At 47.2% G+C, this 21,115-nt stretch overlaps 1 protein-coding gene across 1 annotated transcript in view; it reads right to left on the bottom strand.

The window, feature by feature from the left end:
- Positions 1 to 1,314: 1,314 nt before the first annotated feature.
- CDH5 (cadherin 5) overlaps positions 1,315 to 21,115 on the bottom strand; it is a 32,191-nt gene continuing 12,390 nt past the window's right edge. Inside the window, exons 3-12 of the mRNA XM_002918397.4 lie at positions 17,280 to 17,568; positions 16,173 to 16,289; positions 15,077 to 15,241; positions 14,001 to 14,188; positions 12,349 to 12,599; positions 8,895 to 9,037; positions 7,198 to 7,322; positions 6,758 to 6,866; positions 4,750 to 4,995; positions 1,315 to 3,426 (exon numbers count right to left, since the gene is read on the bottom strand). Of these exons, the coding sequence (XP_002918443.1) occupies positions 2,909 to 3,426; positions 4,750 to 4,995; positions 6,758 to 6,866; positions 7,198 to 7,322; positions 8,895 to 9,037; positions 12,349 to 12,599; positions 14,001 to 14,188; positions 15,077 to 15,241; positions 16,173 to 16,289; positions 17,280 to 17,568 (2,151 nt within the window). The 3' untranslated portion in view covers positions 1,315 to 2,908. The remainder of the gene's footprint in view (positions 3,427 to 4,749; positions 4,996 to 6,757; positions 6,867 to 7,197; positions 7,323 to 8,894; positions 9,038 to 12,348; positions 12,600 to 14,000; positions 14,189 to 15,076; positions 15,242 to 16,172; positions 16,290 to 17,279; positions 17,569 to 21,115) is intronic.

Here is a 21,115-nt window from a genome sequence, read left to right as displayed (position 1 = left end):
GTAGGTGGATAAACTGCCACAATCCACTTACATTTTGTCCACAGAAGACACACTTTCTATTAAAAAAATGGCTGAAAGTAAAAAGATGGAAAAAGATATACTATGTAAACTAACTGAAAGAGAGCTGGAGTGACTATACTAATATTAGATGAAACAGAATGATAAAAATTGTTACCAGATACAAAAGTACATTTTATAATGCTAAAGGGTCAATTCTTCAGGATAACAATTATAAACCTATATGCCCCTGACAGCAGAGACTTAAAATACATGAAGCAAAAACTGACAGAATTGAAGGGAAAAATAATTCAACTATAATAGTTGGAGATTTCGGCACCCCACTTTCAATAATGGATAGACTATAACTAGACAGATCAGTGAGGGAGTAAAAGAATTGAACAACACTACAAACCGGCTATATCTAACAAACACCTATAAAATACACCACTACCAACAGCAAAATACACATCCCTCTCAAGTGCACACGGAATATTCTCCAGAATAAAACATGTTAAGGCATAAGACAAGTCTGAAATAAATTTATAAGGATTGAAATCATAAAAATTATGTTCTCTAACCATAAGGGAATGGAAGTAGAAATCATTAAGAGCAGGAAATTTGAAAAATTCACAAATATGTGAAAATTAAATAATGCATTCCAAATAACCAATGGATCAAAAAGGAAATCACAAAGGAAGTTAGAGCAAAATTGGAATTAAGGCAAACTGACCCCTGAGAGCTTTAACAAAATATCACCCTTGGAGGACACAGTCCCCAAGAAACCCTCCTGGTAGGGGTCAAGGAGCAGGGGCCTTGTTGGAGTGAACTTCAATCCTTACCTCCCCAATTCAAGACCTGAGTCTGACGAGGAGGTTTCCTCTTCTCATTTTGATTGTGAGGTTTTCCAGGCAGGACTCCAATGTTGGGTGCACACACCCCACCCAATACAGTGCCAGCTGCTCACTCCTGTCAACCAACTAATTAGAAGTTGATTTCCTCCCTCACTGCTGATAAATCTCACCCGCCCTGGTTCATTTGCCAAATGCAAATGGTGTGTCAGCTCCAGCTTCCAGAGGCCCTGCCTGTTGTATAGGGTGGAGGTGGGATTGGGAGGCATGCACAGAGGCTGAGTGAAGGCACTGAGCTCTGGGAAGAAAGGGGGCTGGACTAGGTGTTATTCTCAGCTGCTATGCAGAGTGAGTGTCTCTGAAATCCTGTTTGTAAATGTCCCCTCGTGTCCAGAGTTCCTTTGATGATGATGGTGGTGGTGGTGACGATGTGTATGTTTCACATGAGCTTTCTCAGCTCTAGAAATAAAAGAATTTCAAGATTTTTCTTTATTTAGGTATAAAAAAAAATACAGTACGTCCCATGCACCAGTGTGGCCTATATATAGTCATTATCACTAGAATAATTACTACAATAATAGGAAAAAGGAAGTTACAGGAATTCATTCATCCAACTAAAAAACCTGAATTAAAGTTGTTAACCTAAATAGCAACCCACTTATTATGCAAAAACCCTTATTCTATATGTTTGTGAGAGCTAGAAATGTGTAAGTATTATTAGTAAACAAAAAAATTACAAAAACTAGATATTGGTTTAAAAAAAAATCAGTGTTATCTACAATCTCCTGAAGCGTGAGGGCCCTTGTCTGGAGTGGAACCTCAGTCCATGACCAAGGGTGAGTTGGAGAGTTTCCCTCCTGTCCTGCCCCCTCCTGTTGAGTGATGCCACTTCCCCAGGACATGTTTCCAATGGAATGTTCCATATTTCGCTGAAAGTGGGAGATGCACAGATAACCCAGGGCAAGGACAGGGCAGGGGCCCTGGAGGGGTTTCCTGAGACATGGCAACAACGAGGTGCACAAAGGCAAACGGTACAGTTCTGTAGTGCAGTCATGTTTGGGTTTGGACTTTGGCCAGAGTTGCCGAGGATCAGATCTTGAGGGCCTTCAAGTCAAGAGATAAGGAGTAGATGAAAAGAGAGAGAGAAAGAGAGAGCATGAATGAGTGACTAGGCAACGCATCTACAGGAGAGGTCTTCTGGAATCACCGGCTCCACTTCCCAGGCAAAACTGGTGGGTTTGTTGATGAGTCTCAAAATGGGGTCACAGCTACCCCAGGCTCTCTCCAAAGGGTGTGGGTGTGGAGGTGGCCCTCACCATATGATCTGTCACACTTGGTCTTCATTGTCCCTCCAGGTGGATTCACAGTTGCTTCAAAATTCAACAAGCCATTTTCCTGACGTTGAATTTTCAGTGCTTAGTACAGCAGTTATGGGCGTGGCAGGCCAGTGAGGTCACTTCAGGACCCACCTTCCATAGCTGTTAAGGGGCCCCCTCCTTCTTGACAGGACTGGGGAGAGGCTGGGAATGGTGGAGGACTTGGGAGAGTGGAGGAAGTTGAAGCAGGGTAGGCTGATGGATGGTTCCAGTCTCCCGTGGGACTGGGCTGCAGAGAGTTTGGCCCACAGGCCATGCCATCCAGCCCTTTGCCTCAGGCAGACAGGCACAAGGACCTTCCCGATCTCACCAACCTCACCAGGGGGTTCAGAGATTTCGAGGGAAGATCTCCCCCTGGGAGTTGAACATAAGCTGCTTTGTGGAGCCACAGAAAGTCTTTGGGTTGGACCCGTGGTCCCAGGCGACAGGGTTATGGGTGTCCGAGCCCAGACAGAACCCCAGCCTGGATCTTCCAGCATTTAGGGGGTAGCTGTCACTGAAATATGTTCCTGGACCTTTCAAGGACCTGGAGTTTGCTACCCAAGGTGGTGAAGTCTCTGGAACCCACGAGGAAGGGCTGCTGGGCTGGAGTGTCAGTGCTACAAGTTGCGTGCTCAGTGCCTGGTGTCCGACTGGCCCGAGCTGCAGTGGTTTGGGTCCCCAGTCCTAGAGGCCCACAGCTCCCTAGTACAGCAGCTCCTCCTGGGGGTCTGAACGGTACAGCTCAGCCAGCATCTTGAACCTGGGCCCCCAGTCGTTGAGGAAGTCGTAGTCAATGTCCGAGTCAGATGAATCCGTGCCCAGCGAGCTGAGGGACTCAGCGATGGACTCGGCGCCCTCGTAGCCGTAGATGTGCAGCGTGTCGTAAGGCGGGCCGCCGCCGTCGTGGTCTGCCTCGTCCTTCTTCACCTCGATCATGGCGGCCATCTCCCCGGGCCCACCATGCACTGCGGGCGCGTGGCGCGGCGGCTTCTGCACCTGCGCGTAGACGGACGGCCGCGCATCCAGCGCAGGTCGCGGGGGTTTGGAGCCACCGTGCCGCACGGAGTTGAGCACCGACACGTCATAGCTGGTGGTGTCCATCTCCCCGCCGCCTTCCTCGTCGTAGGTGACCAGCTGCTCATGGATCTCGGGCACGCTCTTGCCGTGGGCGCGGGCCTGTTTCCGGAGTCGCCGCCTCAGGAAGATGAGGAGGGTGATCACTGCAGCCAGTCAGAGCCAGTCAGAGCCAGTCAGACACGGCCCTCATCAGGTGGCCTCAGCCTTTGCGGCTCCCCTGTGTGTTCCCCTCCTCCCAGGAAACTCCCCCAGCCAGCCCAGCCTCCCGGCGACACCTGGGCCAACGCGGAGGTTGGTTCGGTCCAGACACCTAGCGGGGTACCTGCGGACTCCCCCCTCCCCCGCTCCATGGACCCACGATAGCTTCTCTGCTTTGTTTATATTTCGTAAGGTAGTTGGGAGGTTAAGTGCAGTTCTCTGTAATTCTCTGTGTGGTTGTGATGTCATTATTATCATTATCACTGATTACTATTAAAAGGGGGTCTGAGTCTGGATCCGCCAGGGAAGCGCCAGAATGGTGGCACACCCAGGGGGTCTCTGAGGGGGAGCCACTGGCAGGAAAAGCCTGGAACAGATAATGTGGGTGCCTCCACAGTATCACCAAGGCCTGTCATTTCAGTGCACAGGGCGATCTCTAACATTGCTGTAGAGGTCTGGCCCCTGCCTCATTTCAGGGTTTGTGAAGTGCAGGAGAATTTATTCCCCTGGGAGAAGCCCCTAACCATCAGCTGAGGGGAGCTGGTGGATAAACCTGCCTCGAGTGCCCCACTGCTTCCCCATTCCCTATGGCGGGAAGCTCCAGGGACCCACAATAATAACTTGTATTGACAACTCTCCCTTCGTCAGCTGCCTCCCTTCCCTGTTTCACTCCCTCCTCCTCCTTCTAGGGCTTCCTGGGAGCACTTCTAAAATAAATCACTTGTACCCCAATGTCTGCTTCCTGGGTAACTCAAAATGAGGCAATGCCTAAAATGCTCCTAACATTTCTGAGGCCCAAACAAGAAAAAAAAAAAATCAAGGCTGTAGGAATTCTAAAAAAGGAAAGAGAGCCACTGGAGGTGATCTAAGTTAGAATTTTTTAAATTTTCCGTGTTTTTTTTTTTTTTTAAGAGGCATTTTTTTTTTTTCCTTCAAAATAGGGTTCATGTAAATAAATGCCTAGAACAGTGCCTGGAATGTAGTAAGTGCTCCAAACATATAAATTGAATGAATGGATGTCATATATGTAAAGTATTTTAAAGTGGGGGGAGGGCCTTGAACTCTCCCTTTCCCCACATCTACCCCCACCCTTAGGCATCTAGGGAGATAGAACTTCTATCCCTGTGTTCTGCTGTGGAACCCCGAGGCCCAGGGTGGGATATGGGCTGGAGGCAGGGTTGCCCCTTGGATCCCTGGTCTCTTCCTCCTCCTGTGAAGCGCCCCCCCAGCACCCCCAGTGTCCCCTCCCCACCCTCTTGGGCACTGACCTGTGATGGTGAGGATGCAGAGGAAGATAGCTACCAGCGCTTGGATGCTGACGCCTGCCTGACCTGCCATCTCCTCACAGTGTGTGAACTCGCCATGCTCGTTGCACTTGCAAATGGTCACAACCAGCGTGCTGGTGCCTGTGAGGCTCGGCCTCCCATTGTCTGAGATGAGCACAGGCAGGTGGTGGACTTTGGCACGCTCCCGGTCAAACTGTCCGTACTTGACTGTGATGTTGGCCGTGTTATCTGGAAACACCAGGGCTACAGAGTCAGGCTCTGCTCTCCGCAGTGCCTGTCTGCTCATCCACACTGACGGTGTGGCCTGCCTCCTCCAGGGAGGCCTCCGTGACTGTGCCAGCCCGCATACAGTCTGGGCTGCTTCTCTGCCCTTTGCATCCCCTGCCTCATGTTTCAGCCATTTGAGTGTGTGTCTGTTCCTCCAGAGAGGGGACATTTGGGGCAGCTGCTTTAACCTAGCCTCTAAGAATGGCTTGGCCAAAATGGAAAATCCTTGCTTTCTGTTTCTGTGAGCAACCCATACGTCTGACCCCCACCTCCTCTTCCCTAATCCCACTCTAGTAACAGGTGGTTACTTTTGGCTCAATTAATGCGTTATTTCAAGCTTTGACCATGGGGGAAAAAAGAAAGCGTTTAAAAATCTTTTAGCACTGGGCTAACTTCGAAGGCTGTTTCTGCTCTTCCTGAAAATCCACTAGAAAGTGGAAACAATGAACATGTTTCCTGGGGCACTGAGGAAGTGGTGACATGTGTAACTGAGGATTTCCTGGGCAGGCTGGAACTGGGAATGTGCTTTGGCTCAAATATTGGCTTTCCCTCCCAGCTCCAATCAATGGTTCTACATACAGAAGAATGCCCTGGAGAGCTTTTTAAACATGCTGATTTTCAGAACCTGCTCTCCCTTCCCCTCCATATCCCTCCCCTCTGCCCCCGCCACCCCATTTCAAATTCAGTGGCTCTGGGCAGAGGCCAGATAGTTTGCCTTATGCAGGCTCCTGAGGAGTTATAATGTAATGGTCAGAGGGTTTAGGGATTCCCTGCTCTAGGATTTATCTAGCCCTGCAGGATCAGCTCACTCTGGAAGCTGGCCAAAAGCAAAGGAGGCCATCGTTTACATTTCAAATGAAAGCTAATTACATTTTGTTATTAAGTAACCATGTCTATTATAATTGAAAATAATAGCTATATGGCCATTGATACTTTATGAGAGAAATGAGAGTTTTCTCACTATACTCATTTACTATCCTAACAGGACATTCATGCTGTAAGTGAATCTGGCACCAATAGGCTTGCCTCCTGGTTGTACCCAGGGTGCCTCTGGGGTGGCACTTAAGCTTTCTATCCCAGTGCAGACCCCCTCTGAGGTGGGATTGAGGTGAACATGGGGGATGGGGTGATGGGTATTTTTTCTGGTAAAGACAGCTGAGCATTTGAATGGTCTGTCATTGACTGCCAACATGTCATCACTCTTGTAAGCACATGCTTTTCAGAAGCTCTGATCAGCCACTACTGATATCACAGACTCTGGACTGTGAGGAGTGGACCAGATGCTGTCCTGGGGCCACCTTGTGGTAAGTAGTCATCGTAGCTGAATTAAGACAAAGTTCACTGTATTCTTGGCATTTGGGATTTCACATTTTCAATTTAGACTCTTTGGTAGTGACCTCAAAGTTCATAGAGAATTTGCAGTTGTGCTGAGCATAGAGATGCAGTGTAGGAAGTAATCCCTTGGCTCGTTAGTGAACTGGGCAAGTGTCTGCACCCTATATCTATTCCATATTCCTCGTTGACCTGAGCATCAGGGTAGCTCTGACCATGGCACAGACCAGAAAAGAGTTGTACAAAATATCCCATAATTTGAAGACCCCAGTTGGGACCTGCTCCCCTACCCCCTGCACCCCATTTGTTAGCTTGGTCTTTGACGCTGATGCTTCCAAACTCCAATAACCCTGCCCCTACCAGTAGCCAGGCTGACTACTCTGATGCATACCGTGATTATCTGTGAGGGTGAAGTTGCTGTCCTCAGTGCTCAGGGAGAATTTGAACTTCACATCTCGTGGTGTTATGTCCTTGTCTATTGCCGAGATTTGCACGACCAGCTGGAATATGGAAAATGGGGGACAGGCGTTGGTGGTGTTGGGGTGGCTGGGGGGTTAGTGGTGGTGACTTTGGGTTCAGACTTGACCATGGCTGGATCTCACCTGCAACACTAACCTAAATGGTCTCCACAAAGCCACTCTTTGGACCACCCTCCTTACCAGTCTATTCACACATCCCCGCTGGACCTCGGTTTCTTGTGGGGATAACGATGCCTTTCCTCAAGGCTGTTGTTCAGGTTACATTAAGCTCAGTGAAGTGCCTGCTGGCTGTGGGTGGGAGGTGCTGCCTCTCAGCCTGTCGTCAGTGGCCTCCCACCTGAGCCAGACTCACCTTGCCCTGGGCAGCGTTCTCACACACTCTGGGCTCATAGGGCAGGGCGAACTCTGGAGGGTTGTCATTCTCATCCATAATTTCAATGTGGACTTGCACAATGGATTCTTTGCCTGTGGGGTACCCTGCAGGGAGGAAAGTGCTCATGATGCCAGCCCCAGAGATAGAAGGTATGTGGATGGGGAATTCTGGAGGGGTACCCTTTTTGCAGGAAGAGGGGGCTAGGGACGTCTGGAAGAGAGGCCAGGGATGGCATTCTGGATGAAAGGGGTGGAAGAAGAAGAGAGGGGGACCTCAAGCTTCATGCACAGGGATGTTTATTAAACAGTTACTTGTAAGAATCAAAAAGGTAAACAATGCAAGCCAATTAAAGAAGGTTTTAATTAAATTAACAAATTATCAAATTGATCCAATAGTTTAATTAATTACTTTAAATAAATGTAATTTATTTAAATCAATAAAATTAATTAATCACAGCATAATTAAAAGGTTAACAACCTAAATGAGATGGGGTTCACAAATTAAACCACTTTAAAAGAATGGAATGTGTGGCCATTTACGATACCCATGGAAATTACATTTAAAAATGTATTAAAAAAAGATATTTTAGTACCATGAGAAAATGGTTCTGGAATAAGGTTAACTAAAAATGCAGGATATGATTTTTATATAAATATTATGATCTCAATTATGTAAAATACGTATAGAAAAAAAACCCAGAGGAAGTATACTAAAGTGCTAAAAGTAATTATCTCTGTCTGTGGTGGGATTACGAGGGGATGGTTTTCTTCTCTTTTTCTGTATTTTCTCTCATATTTTAAAATGAACAACAAACTATTACTTTTAAAGTTTAAAAATTGTGTGAATGAGATTTGATGGGGAAGAAAGGGGCAAAGACTGACCTGGAAAACACACGGGAGCCCATCGCAGTCGGGGCTTGGCTGCTAAGCTGGGGGGGGGTGGTGACCAAGTCTCAGAGGCACATCAGGAGGCAGAGGCCCTCTAGGGTAGCACCAGTAGGGCCTTGGTCAAGTCATCGGCCCCTCTGGGCCCTGGTGGTGTCTTAAGTGAGGCAGAAATATTAATCCGTCTCTTGGAGGGCAGCTGTGTTTTTTCTCATGTTAAGTTTTATAAGGATGCAAAACTCCAATACTTGCCTTTCCCTCTGGCAAAAGTTACACTAAGCCGGAGAACCTAAAGTTGGAAGCTGCTTCAGATTTCGAATTTAACCCACTGACCGGCATATAAATCATCTCCCGCCCCTCCCAGCAAACAGTCTTTTCCAAACATCCATGATAATAAGAATCACGAGTACACTCCTTAGCCCCATTTCTGGATCACTGGACCAGAACCTCTAGGGAAGGGTCTGTGTTTAAAAGGTGCCTTATGTGATTCTCATCACAGGGACGTCTAGCAGGCTGTTTTAGGGCTGTGCTTCTTAAACTGGAATGTGCATGAGATTCTGATTCAGTCTGGGGATGGCCCAAGATTCTACCCTCCCAGCAGGGTCTCAGGTGATGTGGATGCTGCTGGTTCGTGCACAACTTGGGCATGGAGGCTCTATAGTATTTCGGCCAAGTGGTGCTTCAGCAGGAGTGTATAATACCTCTAGAGATAGAAATGACAGATTATGCCTATTTTAAAGGAATGAGGAAAAGGAGAAAAGCCCAGGTCCCCTGGCATATGGGGCTACTCACCGCTAGAATCCAGTTCTTTGGCCTCCACTGTCAGGTTATACCAGGGGTAGATTTCTCTGTCCAATTCTTTCTCATTGTAAATGTTCCCTTGCTTGGTTATTCGGAAGAACTGTCCCTTGTCACTGGTCTTGCGGATGGAATATCTGTCAGGGGAGAGAAATTCATGGTTTTCCATTGTTCTTTGCTAAGCACAAACTTCTCAGCATGACTGATGAGGCCCATCAGGATCTATCCCTCGCAGCCCCTCCATCCTCCTCCCGCTGCTCATTGTGTTCTACCACCTAGAGGGATTCACAGTGGTGGGATAATCCCTTCAATTTTAACAGTGCTACCCTGGCCGAGCTGAAGGTGGTGCCTTGAGACTCCCTTGGTAGCACTTTGAAAGCAGAGGTAGGAGGCGCTATAATCCAGTACGCCAGAGCTGGCGTTGGTTTTTGTGATTAATGAAAAGATAGCACTGGCTGTTATACGCAACTAATGAATGGCTGAACACTACGTCAAAAACTAAAGATGTATTATACGTTGGCTAATTGAACATAATAAAAGAAAAAAGAGAGCTGGACTGGAGCCAGGAAGAAATAAAAAAGGAGCTGGAATATAGGAAATAATTGAAAATAAATTAAATTTATGAAGTAAAAATTTGAAAAGTTCTTCCAGAAATCAAGAAAAAGGTATGAAGTGGGGCGCCTGGGTGCCTCAGTTGTTAAGCGTCTGCCTTCGGCTCAGGGCGTGATCCCGGAGTCCTGGGATCGAGCCCGCATCGGCTCCCTGCTCCACGGGGAGCCTGTTTCTTCCTCTCCCACTCCCCCTGCTTGTGTTCCTTCTCTCGCTGGCTGTCTCTCTCTCTGTCAAATAAATAAATAAAATCTTTAAAAAAAAAAGAAAAAGGTGTGAAGAAATGAGAGATGAATATATATGAGATATATAACATGTAATATATAACATATATTTTCTGCTAACAAGGAAAATTCCAGAACCAATAGAACAGAAGAAATAACAAAAGATAGACTAAAAGAAAACTTCCTGATCTTAAGAAAGGCTCAAGTCCACAGATTAAAAGAGGTCATTAATATGAGGCATAATTTTCAAAAGAGATCAATGTTTACATATATCTTGATGACATTTTTGAATTTCAAGGCTATGTGAGGGAACTAGACAGAGTCCAGACAGAAAAATATGCTCTTGTGAAGAAAATCAGATTCACCCCAGATGTCCTCACAAAATTAAATGCTAGAAACATTGGTATTATTTTTGAAGTGAAGTTTCTATATTCTGAGGATTATAGGAGTACACATGATGTTATTAACATAAGAAGGCAAAGGAACTAAGGTATTTGTAAACATACTGGAACTCAGGAAGTATGTCACCCATAGAGATGGGTCCTGAAAATTTTTTTTATGAAAACTGAACTTCATCTAACTAAGAAATGTAAAGAAATAAAAAGAAAAAGCCTTCTTTGGGAGGAATTAAAATGAAATGATTTATTTCTTTATCATACATAGGAAAGAAGTGTGTGTGTGTGCACGCGTGCGCATGAGTGTACACATGGATGATATTTTAAAGTAGAAAATGTCCAGGAAAACATTTTTAATTTTACAGGTAGAAATAAGTCTCACTGGTAGAAGTAAAAATGGATGTATTCCATTCAAATATCCAGGAGAAAAAAAATAAACTCTATAGCAAATATGGGGGAAAAGAAAAAAAAAACATTGAGAAATGAGAAATGTGTAACAAGATTGAAAAAGTAAGATCAAACATATAATTTATTATGACAAATGTAAATAGTTTAAACCCAAAGCATCTCAGTTTAGATTAAAAAGCCAAAACCAACCACCTTCTATTTTCGAGAAACAATATCAAGTGAAAAACAGAAGTTAGAAAAGTTGAAAGTACAGGTTGGAAATCTTCTATCAGGCAAACACAAATAATATGAAAACAGGACCGGCAAACTTAGCATCAGGCAGTGTGGATCTGAAGGCAAAGTATTTAGCAGAACAAATTGGGTAATTTCATAGGGATAAAAGTTACAAGTCATAATGAAGGTAAAATAGGTATGAACCCTTGTGAATAGAAAAATTAAAATATATAAAGCAAAATCTTAGGTATTCTAGAAAAAAATGAACACAAACACACTTGTATTATATCCTAGAACAAGTTAAAGCAAAAACAAAGAATGCCCTACCACTGGTAAAGCTAAAGAAAAATATCAAGTCAATCTCTTAAATAAATTCCTGAATCGATAAAGAAATAAAAATTATCATTACAGTCTATTTACAATAGAGCAGCCATAAAAACCGTTGTAGTCCCAGAACTTGTGCGATGTGGCCCAAATCTCCATTTTTGGGGACATATATTTTGACCTTAATAAGACTTGATATCATAGAAATATTAATTCTCCCTGAATTGTTATAACATAATCTTGTTAGAATTCTAATGTTTTTTTAAAAAAACAGATAATAGAATTTTACAGTTCATATGAAAGAGTGAATGTTTGAGAATGCATAAACACTACAGAAAGTAAAGAAACAGTGAGGGAGAGACATGGCTTATATCTACTAAGTTTTAGTATAAAGCTGCTGCAATAAAGCAGAATGGATTTGCCACAGAACAGTGGACAGAATAGAGAATTCAGAGATAGACTCAGGTATATTACATGACAAAGGTGGGAAAATGAGGACTTAATAAATGGTGCCAGCACAATTGGCTACCCCTTTGGAATAGAATGAGATTGGATTAGAATCAACTGTTATATGGCTCTAGAATGTATGAGTTAGAACTATATTTTTGGTCCCAGAGTGTAGAGGTGGGGAGTCTAGCAGAGATAGAATGGGTGGTGATGAAATGGGTGTGGTGTGATCCAGAACATTTTGAAAGCAATCAAAACCCTCAGACAGACAGAGAGACAGACAACAAATCCACCATAAATGTACATAGATGTTTGTGTGGTCGTGAAAAAAAAGGTGTGACAGGACCACCTTAAACCATGAACATGAGTTACCTGGGAGTGGAGGTTACTGATATTTTCTTTGTAGATTTTTTAGTTGTTTCACTGTGAAATGAGCACTTTTTCCCTTTTGTGGTTTTGGGAAGGCAAATTTAGTAAAACATGTTTAGCGAAGGGGTTTCTCGTGTGTCCTCAGTTGGTTACCCTCTTGGCCAACAGATCTCCCTAGATGGATCTCTGGGAGCCACTGCAGGGTAGAGCGGCCACTGGAGAGCGCTGATGGCCAGGGCCACGTGGGGTGGGGGCGTCTGGACAAGACAGGATTCCCCCTGGCCACTCACGTCAGTGGAAGAACTTGGGCTTCTAGTCCTGCCTCTGCCACGTCCCGTGTATGTGCCAGGAGAAGACATTTTCCCCATTTGAGTCCTGCTGTCAGCCCAGCGGACGTGAAGAACCTCAATGTCGGGATCGTCATGGTCATCACCACCCTCACACCCTCCATCCCCTTACCCAATGCTCCGCCGAGCTGCGTCAGGGTCTGTGGCCAGCACTGAGCCAATCAGAGGTTTCTTCTGGTTCTCCCGCAGCTGGAAGTGGTAGAAGGGCTGCTTGAAGTTGGGGGGCTCATCTACATCTGTGACATTGATGATGACGCGGGCGGTTTTCCGGATGGAAACGCTGCTCAGGTAGTGGAGGTTGATGGTGGGGTCTGTGGCCTCAATGGTGAAGATGTATTGCTGAATGTGTTCGTAGTCCAGGGGCTGTGGAAGGGACAAGTATGGTGAACACCTGCCCAGAGCCAAGTGTGTGACATGTGATCTTCACAGCAACCCCGCAAGTTTGCCCGGGGATGACACCCGTTTTACAGATGGGGGCCTGCGGCCTGGAGGAGCGATGTTTCCAGGGTCATCAAGAGAGCGGCTGGGGCTGGCTGGCTGTCTTTGGCTGTCCCCCACTGCATCACAGCAGCCTCAGGGCTGCCCCCCAACCCTAACTGTGTGACTGGCCCTGTTGCAAGTATTGAGGACACACAGTGGGTGAGCCACTGTCCTCTCTAGGGGTCATAGCTAGTAGATCTATCCACAGCTCCTTAAGAATTGCCTTTTCCTTATGCCTTTGCTCAAGATGCTTCTCCCACCTTTGCCCGCTTAGCACACTCCTACTCACCCCTCAAGAAGCCAGATCCAAAGGTAATCACATCTTCTCAGAACCCATCCTGCCCCCTGACACAAGTAGTTGCTCCTTGCATGGGTTGCTAGAGCACTTACATGTGGCCACCCTGTTTGTCCATGAATGTCTTCCCCACTTGCTGTGAGCTTTGGTGCTGTGGAGGCTGTGTGACTCCCCTGGGTGCCTCCAGTCCCCAGTGCAGGGCGGGACCAGTGACATCCTCAGGAGAGTGCTGCTGGGGGAATGGCCCGGCTCAGGCAGAGGGGTTCTAGAATGTTCCATTTGAGATGGGTCATCCTTAGCCCAGGTAGCCGCAGCCCTCGGCATGGCCATTCTAGAGGCGTTTTGTGTCTCTTCCTTCCTCTTCCAGATTCATTTGGTCTGACTGCTCTGTCTGTCCTCAGTAGCCATGGCCAATGGCCACCCACATCGCCACAGCACTTTCTGCTTCCTTCCCTGACGTGGCTCTCTGCTGAAAGTGCCTGTAACATTACTAGGGCTCTACTTCAACGGGTGCCCAGGGCAGGCAAGAAAGTGCAAGAGTGAATGCCCCTTGGAGCCCTCATCTAACCCCACAGCTCCCTCCCCCCCAGCTCCTGCAACTCTGGGGCCTATTCCCCACTGTTCCCCAGATATCCCCAGTGGGACTGTGCCCCACTTGCCCACAGTGATAACCTGATAGTTAAGGAGCCTGTATTCTTCCTTTTATGTGGTGCTGCTCCTGGGGCTTCCCAAGTAAATTATTTACATCCCAAATCCTTGCCTTAAGGTCTGCTTCTGGGGTAACCCAGCCTAAGGCACTGACCCTTCTCTTCTGGCTCCCCTTTCCCAGCTCCAGGGTCATGAGCTGTAAGGGCACTTGGCCAGCTCTGAGCTGACCCAGAATGTGCACCTTTGAAGGCCTCTGACCTTGGAGCAACCCCTGGGTGAGTCCTGGGAATGCTGGGAGCCCCAAACCCCACATCTGATGTCATTGCTGCATGCCTACAAACCTTCATGGGCTTGATGATGCCCTCGTTGTGGTTGGGGTCTGTCTCGATGGTGAAGGTGTCCCTGTATTCGCCCTGCACGATGCTGTACTTGGTCATCCGGTTCTGGGGCTCATCTGGATCCTCAACGAACAGAGAGCCCAAGGAGCTACCCACACGGATGTCTTCAGGCACGGCAAATGTGTACTTGGCTGATGCAAATAGGGTGCCCCCAAGGGCATTGGGTTAATGAGATCGACAAGGTGATTGTCCCTTATACTATCCTAATACATTTTTATACAGGAAATGGGCACAATAAAATAATAATAATAGTAATACCACCTCTGGAATTTGGGGTCCCTAGGCAAAGAGGTTCTGCTCTGACTTTCCATCTATCCACCCATTTAACAAATACTAATTGAGCACCTACTGTATGTTAGGTACTCTGCTAGGGGACCTATTGTTTCACAAGAGAGACAAGTCCTACCTTTAGCAAGCTTCTGTCATGTACAGGGAGGTCACTTCAGGCCATCCTTGGGATGGCTGAGCCTTTGAATGGCTTATACCTTAGCTTTGGAGGGTATAAGTGATGAACCATCTGACTTTGCTCCCCAGCCCTAACCAGGGCATGGGAAAAGCTCTTGTCAGACATTTTTTGGGGGGAGAGAATCAGTCTGTGGGTGGGCTTCGGGCCCAGTTTCAGCTCTGGATATGGAACTTTGCCGTACCCCTGTTCATCAGCTTACAGGGATTTTCTAGCTAGGGCCTGGATTTTTCCAAGCCCATAGAAACTGGGTGAAACTGGTCCTCTCTGAAAGTGGGACTCAGGGCACGGTGGTGGCACATCGCAGGGAGCATGATTCCCCTGTGGCCTGTGAGGGCACTGTGGCAGGTAGCATTTGGACAGCCTTGGGAATATGTGCAGAGATGGGATGCAGAGCCTCTCCCTGCAACCAAAATGACTTTACTGGGCCTTGGACTCACCCTGGGGTTAAGGGAGAGATGGAGGTGCTCTGGGCTTCTCCACAAGGTCCCCCAGGTCACTGAGTCTGGATTCTCCCAACCCCCGTCCTCCCCAGGGCCCTGGGGGAAGAGCTCACGCTGGGTGAAGATGGGGAAATTGTCATTGATGTCCTGCAGAGTGACCAGCACCGTAGCTGTGCCTGACTCCCCACGGAGGCCTTGGGCATCTCGGGCTTCCACCACGATTTCATACTTGGCCTGCATCTCTCTGTCCAAGGTTTTGGTTGTCGTGAAAATGAGTCCTGCAAAAAGTATCCGAGCAGGAGCCGTGTTACTTGGAGGGACTTTAGAGAATACTGGTGCCTGAGCAGTATCCAGAGAGCACCCCCTGACTTAAAAGCTCCCCAGGTGATTCCATTGTGCAGCCAGGGCTGAGAACCACTGGCCGACCACCCCCTACCTTCAGACCCTGCACTGCTTGACCAAAGCTGCCCAAACAGTTTGGTCCAATATTGGTCCTCGCTACGTGGAGCATGGTGTTGAGAAAGAGTGTGAGGCCATGCTAGGCTTAGCGTGGAAAGAGTGCTATGATGGATTAGTGATACCTGCTTTGGCATGTCATCGGTTGTGGCGGTCTCTGTGCTGTGTTGTACTTGCCATCCTTCCGAAAGGCAGTGTGCCCCAGGCCTGACCACCTGGACTTCTGTCTTGTTCCCCAAACTCAGTCCTTAAGGTTTTTAAAGTTACCCTGAGTGGGTACTTACTATGGGCCATGCATTCTCTATACGTGATTTCATTCAAACTTACAGCTGCTGTGCAAAATGGATATACATTTTTCCATCTTCAGGATGAGGGAACTAAGGCTCACAGGGGTTAGTTGACTTGCCTAAGGTCTTTAGAGAGAATGAATAGCAGGAATGGGTTTGGAAACTGGGTCGGTCTGACTCTCCACCCAGAGCTGCTAACCAGTACTCTCTTATGCTTCTTGTGCCGCTGTTTGCATCCTGATTTTGTTTCCTGGACTGGAGTCCGTGTTTTGGCAGCTGTCTGCTTCCTTCTCTCTGCACCAGCCACCTTGTCTTAATGCGTATAAGCAACCGTTTCCTTAGGATAGTGTGGTTGGGTGGTAGGTGACACCTGTCAGACTAGATTTCGCTCAGCTGCTGCACTTGGAATAGCCACCCCTACCCCGCTCCAAGCCAGTGCCTGCCCTGGAGGGTTAGTAACACAGACCGGAACCATCAATAGCAAAATATTCTTCTCCCTTCAGGATCTGGTACATGACAGAGGCGTGGTCTGCCACAGTGGGGTCATCTGCATCAACTGCTGTCACACGGATGACGGAGGTCCCTGAGGAAAGAGAATCTAGGGGTTACTGCCTTGTGACTGCTGGCCACTTGACCCATTCCCAGATGAGGACAGATGGGGCCCAAGCTGTTCCCTTAACCCACCTCCCCCAGGTCCTGGTGGGGAGAAAAGGCTGCTTTGTGTTCTGAGGAGCCTGCATGGGGGCAAAGTGCTGGCAGTGCTGGAGGTCCAGCCTGGTCATCTTTGAAGGAGGCAAAAAGAATAGGTGGTTTCTAGTCATGGGAGAAATGAGGGAGAGGGCGGACAGGTGGAGTCACGAGGAGAGGTAGAAGGGAGTAAAGATGGAGAACAAAGGAACAGGAAGGTGCCCCTCAGGGGTGAGTGTCACATCTCTGTTTCTCTTGAACTCCAGGATCCGCATACTTCACAAGAAGATCTGTTAAGATCTCTCAGGTTCTTGGCCGGGAACCTTGGACCAAGGGGTAGAGAAGGGAATCCTTTTCTGGTACCTACTAGGTGCTGGAGGTGGAATTGAGGAAGTAGTAACTTTGAGAGGCCTGGGGTGCAGGCTGGTGCTGCACTTTGGGGTGAGGGCTGCGGTCCTCCCCCCTCCACACTCCTGCATGGATCCTAGAGGTGACTTCTCACTGTGGTGGCTGAGTTGGTATTCTTTTGTGCAAAGGCTACACTCTTAGAGTGCCAGTCCTGAGTCAGAGCAGTGGGTGGGGTTTGCTCCAAAGAGTAGTGAAACGTGTGTGTCTCTGATGGTCAAGGCTCAGTCCATGATCAGGGTCAGGACTGAGTCCATGATCAGTATCAGGGCTCAGTCCACATTACTAGGGTCAGGGCTCAGTCTGGGTCCAGGTCAGAGTTTAGTCTTTAGAGACCAGTGTTTCTTTCAAACCACATAAAATAGCAACTACACTGAATTTACTAAATCCTGACCCCAGGCAGTGAAGCTGTTGATGGGAGAAGTACCTTCAGGCTGGGGATGAGGAGGGGAGGAGGGGGAGGTAGAAACAGGGCACGTACCTACAGCTGACATCTCTGGTACAGATGCGTTGAACAGCCGGTGCGTGAATACAGGCCAGTTGTCATTCACGTCATGAACTTTGATGGTGAAGCTGGAAGGAGACTCTAGGTTCTTGTTGGTATTCTTGTCTACCACAAGGGCAGTGAGGTGGTACTCAGGGATCTTCTCCCTGTCCAGCCTCTCAAAGGCGTACACGTCACCTGTGTCCTCCCTGACCTGGAAGACCTTGCCCACAGACTCTCCTTTGAGCACATACTTGGCGTTCTTGCGGTTCATACTTGATTTGATCTAGGAAAGAAGAGGTGCCATGAGCTGAGGATGGGCAGGGGTGGCCGTGTGCGTGTGTCAGTGTGCATGCACACATGTGAGCGTGCAAGTGTGTGTAGGTATGTCAGTGTGTATGTGCACACCTGCATGTTTGTGCATGTGTGTGTACATATCCGTGGTGCTGGCCAGGGATCCTAAATGTGGCACCTGCAGCTTTCACAAGCGTCTCTGACTGGTCATTAGCACGCGTTGTTCTCAGTCAGGTCGCTGCGAACACCACATTCATAGGACTTGCCCAGCACGCTGCCCTAGTGTGCCGAGAACAGCGCTTGGAACGTCGTAGGTGCTTACAAAAAGATTTTTGAGTGAAAGAGTGAACTTGGTGCAATGGAAGGCAAGGGATATTTTGCCCCTTACTAGTCACTTAAGCTCTCCAAGTTGTTGTAACCTCATCTGTAAAGTGGAGATAATATTGCTTCTGATGTTGAGCTGCTCTGATGAGCAGAATGGCACTTTTGAAAGTGAATTCCAGGAACACTGTGTCTTTTGTTGTTCCACACGAAAATTTGGTCCCAGTGAGCTGGGAGATGGCTTGCACTGGCTAGCCGCTACCTTACGTTTTTAGGAATGTTTGTGAGCTGGTTGTTAAAAACAGCCATTATTAAAATTTCAATTATATAAACATCAATTAAATGAATGATATTAAAATCAAAGGTAGCCTACTCAAAATTCTTTGCTTCCTCGTGATTGTACTACATTTTACCTTGTTCTTGAGGTTATGTCTATGTGTTGAATGTTGGAAATACCACACGGTGTGGTGTTAATACGTATCTTTTCACAACTCTGCCTTCAGTGCCATCAAGTTGATAACTTGAAATAGACATGGTGAAAGTTTTTACACATGGAAATGAGCAAATGCTAGGAATCAGGACTTTTTCTCCTGGAGAACCAGTTGTCAAATATTTATCAGCACACCACTGGTTCCGGTCAATTTAGTTTTGGAATGGTACATAAAATATTCTCTTCTTGGAGATTTACAATGCATAGCCCTATAGAAAAAACTCTAATGAGCTTTAACTCAGGATTTCCCATTCTAATAAGAACGCTTTTTCTTTGTAACACATACTATTAGCACCCTAAGGAACAAGATTTATTTTTTAAATAAGTTTTTAAAAGATTTTATTTATTTATTTCAGAGAGAGTAAGAGAGAGAGAGCATGAGATAGGGGAGGGTCAGAGGGAGAAGCAGACTCCCTGCTGAGCAGGGAGCCTGATGAGGGGCTTAATCCCAGGACCCCGAGACCATAACCTGAGCTGAAGGCAGATTCTTAACTGACTGAGCCACCCAGGCACCCCAGGAACAAGATTTGGACAAAGATTTGGAAGCTAATGTACGTAAAGCACCTTGCACAGGCTCTCAATAAATACCTGTTATTATTCATGGTAGATTCATACGTTAAGAGGTACTAGGTTAGAAGTGCCAAACATTTCACTTGTAGAATCTTAGGAAGAGACCCTTAGGAGCATAAGAGAATCATAGTTCATGCATATAAAGTGATACTCTCATAGATGGTTAGAATGTTCAAAAAATATAGTTCAATTCAATTAGAAATGTATAAATCGGATGCCTGTAAGGTGCCAAGCAGCACACTGGCAGCACAGAGGTAACCCAGACCCCGTTCCTGCTCTCAGGGCTGAGACTCTGAGGAAGGGCAATATAAGAGGGTCCAGGGAGCAAGAGCCTTGAGTAAAGGTGTCTGATGAGGAGAACAAAGAAAGAGTGGGTTTCAGGACAGGAGAAGGAGAATCAAGAAGGGCGTGATCAAATCCCTTGGGTCTGGAAGACATCCCGAGGGTTGAGCAGCAGTGCAGACACTGGAGCCCTTGGTGATAGTAGCATCGGGGCGGGGAGTGGTGCGGTGGAAAGCTAGATGACAGAGTTTGGAGAAGAGTCTGCAAGGTGAGGAAGTGGAGACAGGGAGTGAGGACGCTTGGCCTTGGGTGGAGCAGGGCTGTGGTGTGCAGGGTCCAGGCGGGTTCATGAGGAGGTCCCAAGACCCAGGGGCCAGGACGTATGACGAACAGTGGGTCAGGAGGCAAGAAGCAAATGCCCCAGCTCTGCAACCTGTGTCTTGGGGGAACAGTGGGGATTCAAGGAGAGGGGACAGTCTGGGACCCTGTGTGAGTTGCTTAGGGTTAGTTGGTAGTTCCAAACTTGGTTCTGGGGATGGGTGCATTTGGACCCACATGGGCAGGGGTAGTGATGGGGACCAACTGAGCTTTGCCCTATTATATTGGAATTCTGCATAAGAATCTATTTGAATATAAGCTCCTTTCCCCCAACGTTTAATTTTTTAGAACAATTATAGACTTATAGAAAAATTGAGAAGATGATACAGAGTTCTCAAGCATCCTGTTCCCAGTTTCCATGATTATCAACATTTTCTGTTGATGTTATGTTAGCATGGTGCCTTGGTTATCATTAGTGGTCCAATACTGATACATTTGTAGTATCTGGGGTCCATAGTTCATACAGATGCCCTCAGATTTTGCTTTATGTCCTTTCTCTGCTCTAGGAGCCCATCCAGGACACCCCATTACATCTAGTCATCATGTTTCTTTGGGCTCCTCTTGGAAATGAGTTTCTCAGACTTTCAATGTTTTTGATGACCTTGACAGTTTTGAGGAGTACTTGTTCAGGTATTTCGTAGGATGCTTCTCTACTGGAATTTATCTGGTATTTTTCTCACGATCAGACTGAGATTATGGGTTTCTGGGAGCCCTTTTCTTTCTTTCTTTTTTAAAAAATTATCACTGTATTTGGACATCTTAATACTGAAAGCCATGCTGACCCATATTTGTGGATTCAGAAGGCTGCTCAGGGATCACTCCCATTGTCCAACCAGTCTGTAAACAAAGGCTCCGGACTGTGGCCTTGATAAACAGGGATTTCCTTCCCTCAGATTACGTCTGTGGGAGCCAGGAGGCGATCCTTGGAGCCTCGTCCTTGCCACTCCCAGGCACCCTGTTCCTTCCCAGGGTGGGGACTGCATGTGGTTTCTCTGTCCCCTGGCCCCATGCCAGGTGCCAAGTGAACACTCTTGGCAGATGATGGCGGGCTGACGCTCTTCCTGCTGCTTGAAGACCCTTGGGAGAGGAGAGCCCTCTGAAGGTTTCCGTGTCAAGGCTGCATATGATGCAGGTGGCTTCCACTTTCTGCTGGCTCTTCCTTACTCACCCCGCAGATTTTCCTCGGGGCTGGCCATTCTCATCAGTAGCTGATTCATGGCACAGTTATCCCATTGGGAAGATGTAGGTGGGTTGATGACATTTTCCTCTATGACGCAGATTCACATTTGTGTTGGAAGTCAGGAACCCTGTGCTTTCCTAGGGCTAGGTTCTCTGCAGGCCCTGTCTGGGTTTCACAGTGTGACCTTGGTCAAGCATCTTTCTGAGTGGCATCCTGAGGCATTGAAATTTCCCAGCCGTTCGAGGGAGCCTGAGGAGCCAGTGGACGCAGCTAGCTGTTGTGGGCAGGCTGTGAGGGGAGATTCCCGGGCTGGCCCCT

The sequence above is a fragment of the Ailuropoda melanoleuca genome, chromosome 12, assembly GCF_002007445.2.
Source record: "Ailuropoda melanoleuca isolate Jingjing chromosome 12, ASM200744v2, whole genome shotgun sequence".
In the NCBI taxonomy this organism is placed as follows: Eukaryota; Metazoa; Chordata; class Mammalia; order Carnivora; family Ursidae; genus Ailuropoda; species Ailuropoda melanoleuca.
The sequence above is the reverse complement of the archived record's forward strand: the minus strand, read 5'-3'. Positions and strand labels throughout refer to the sequence as shown.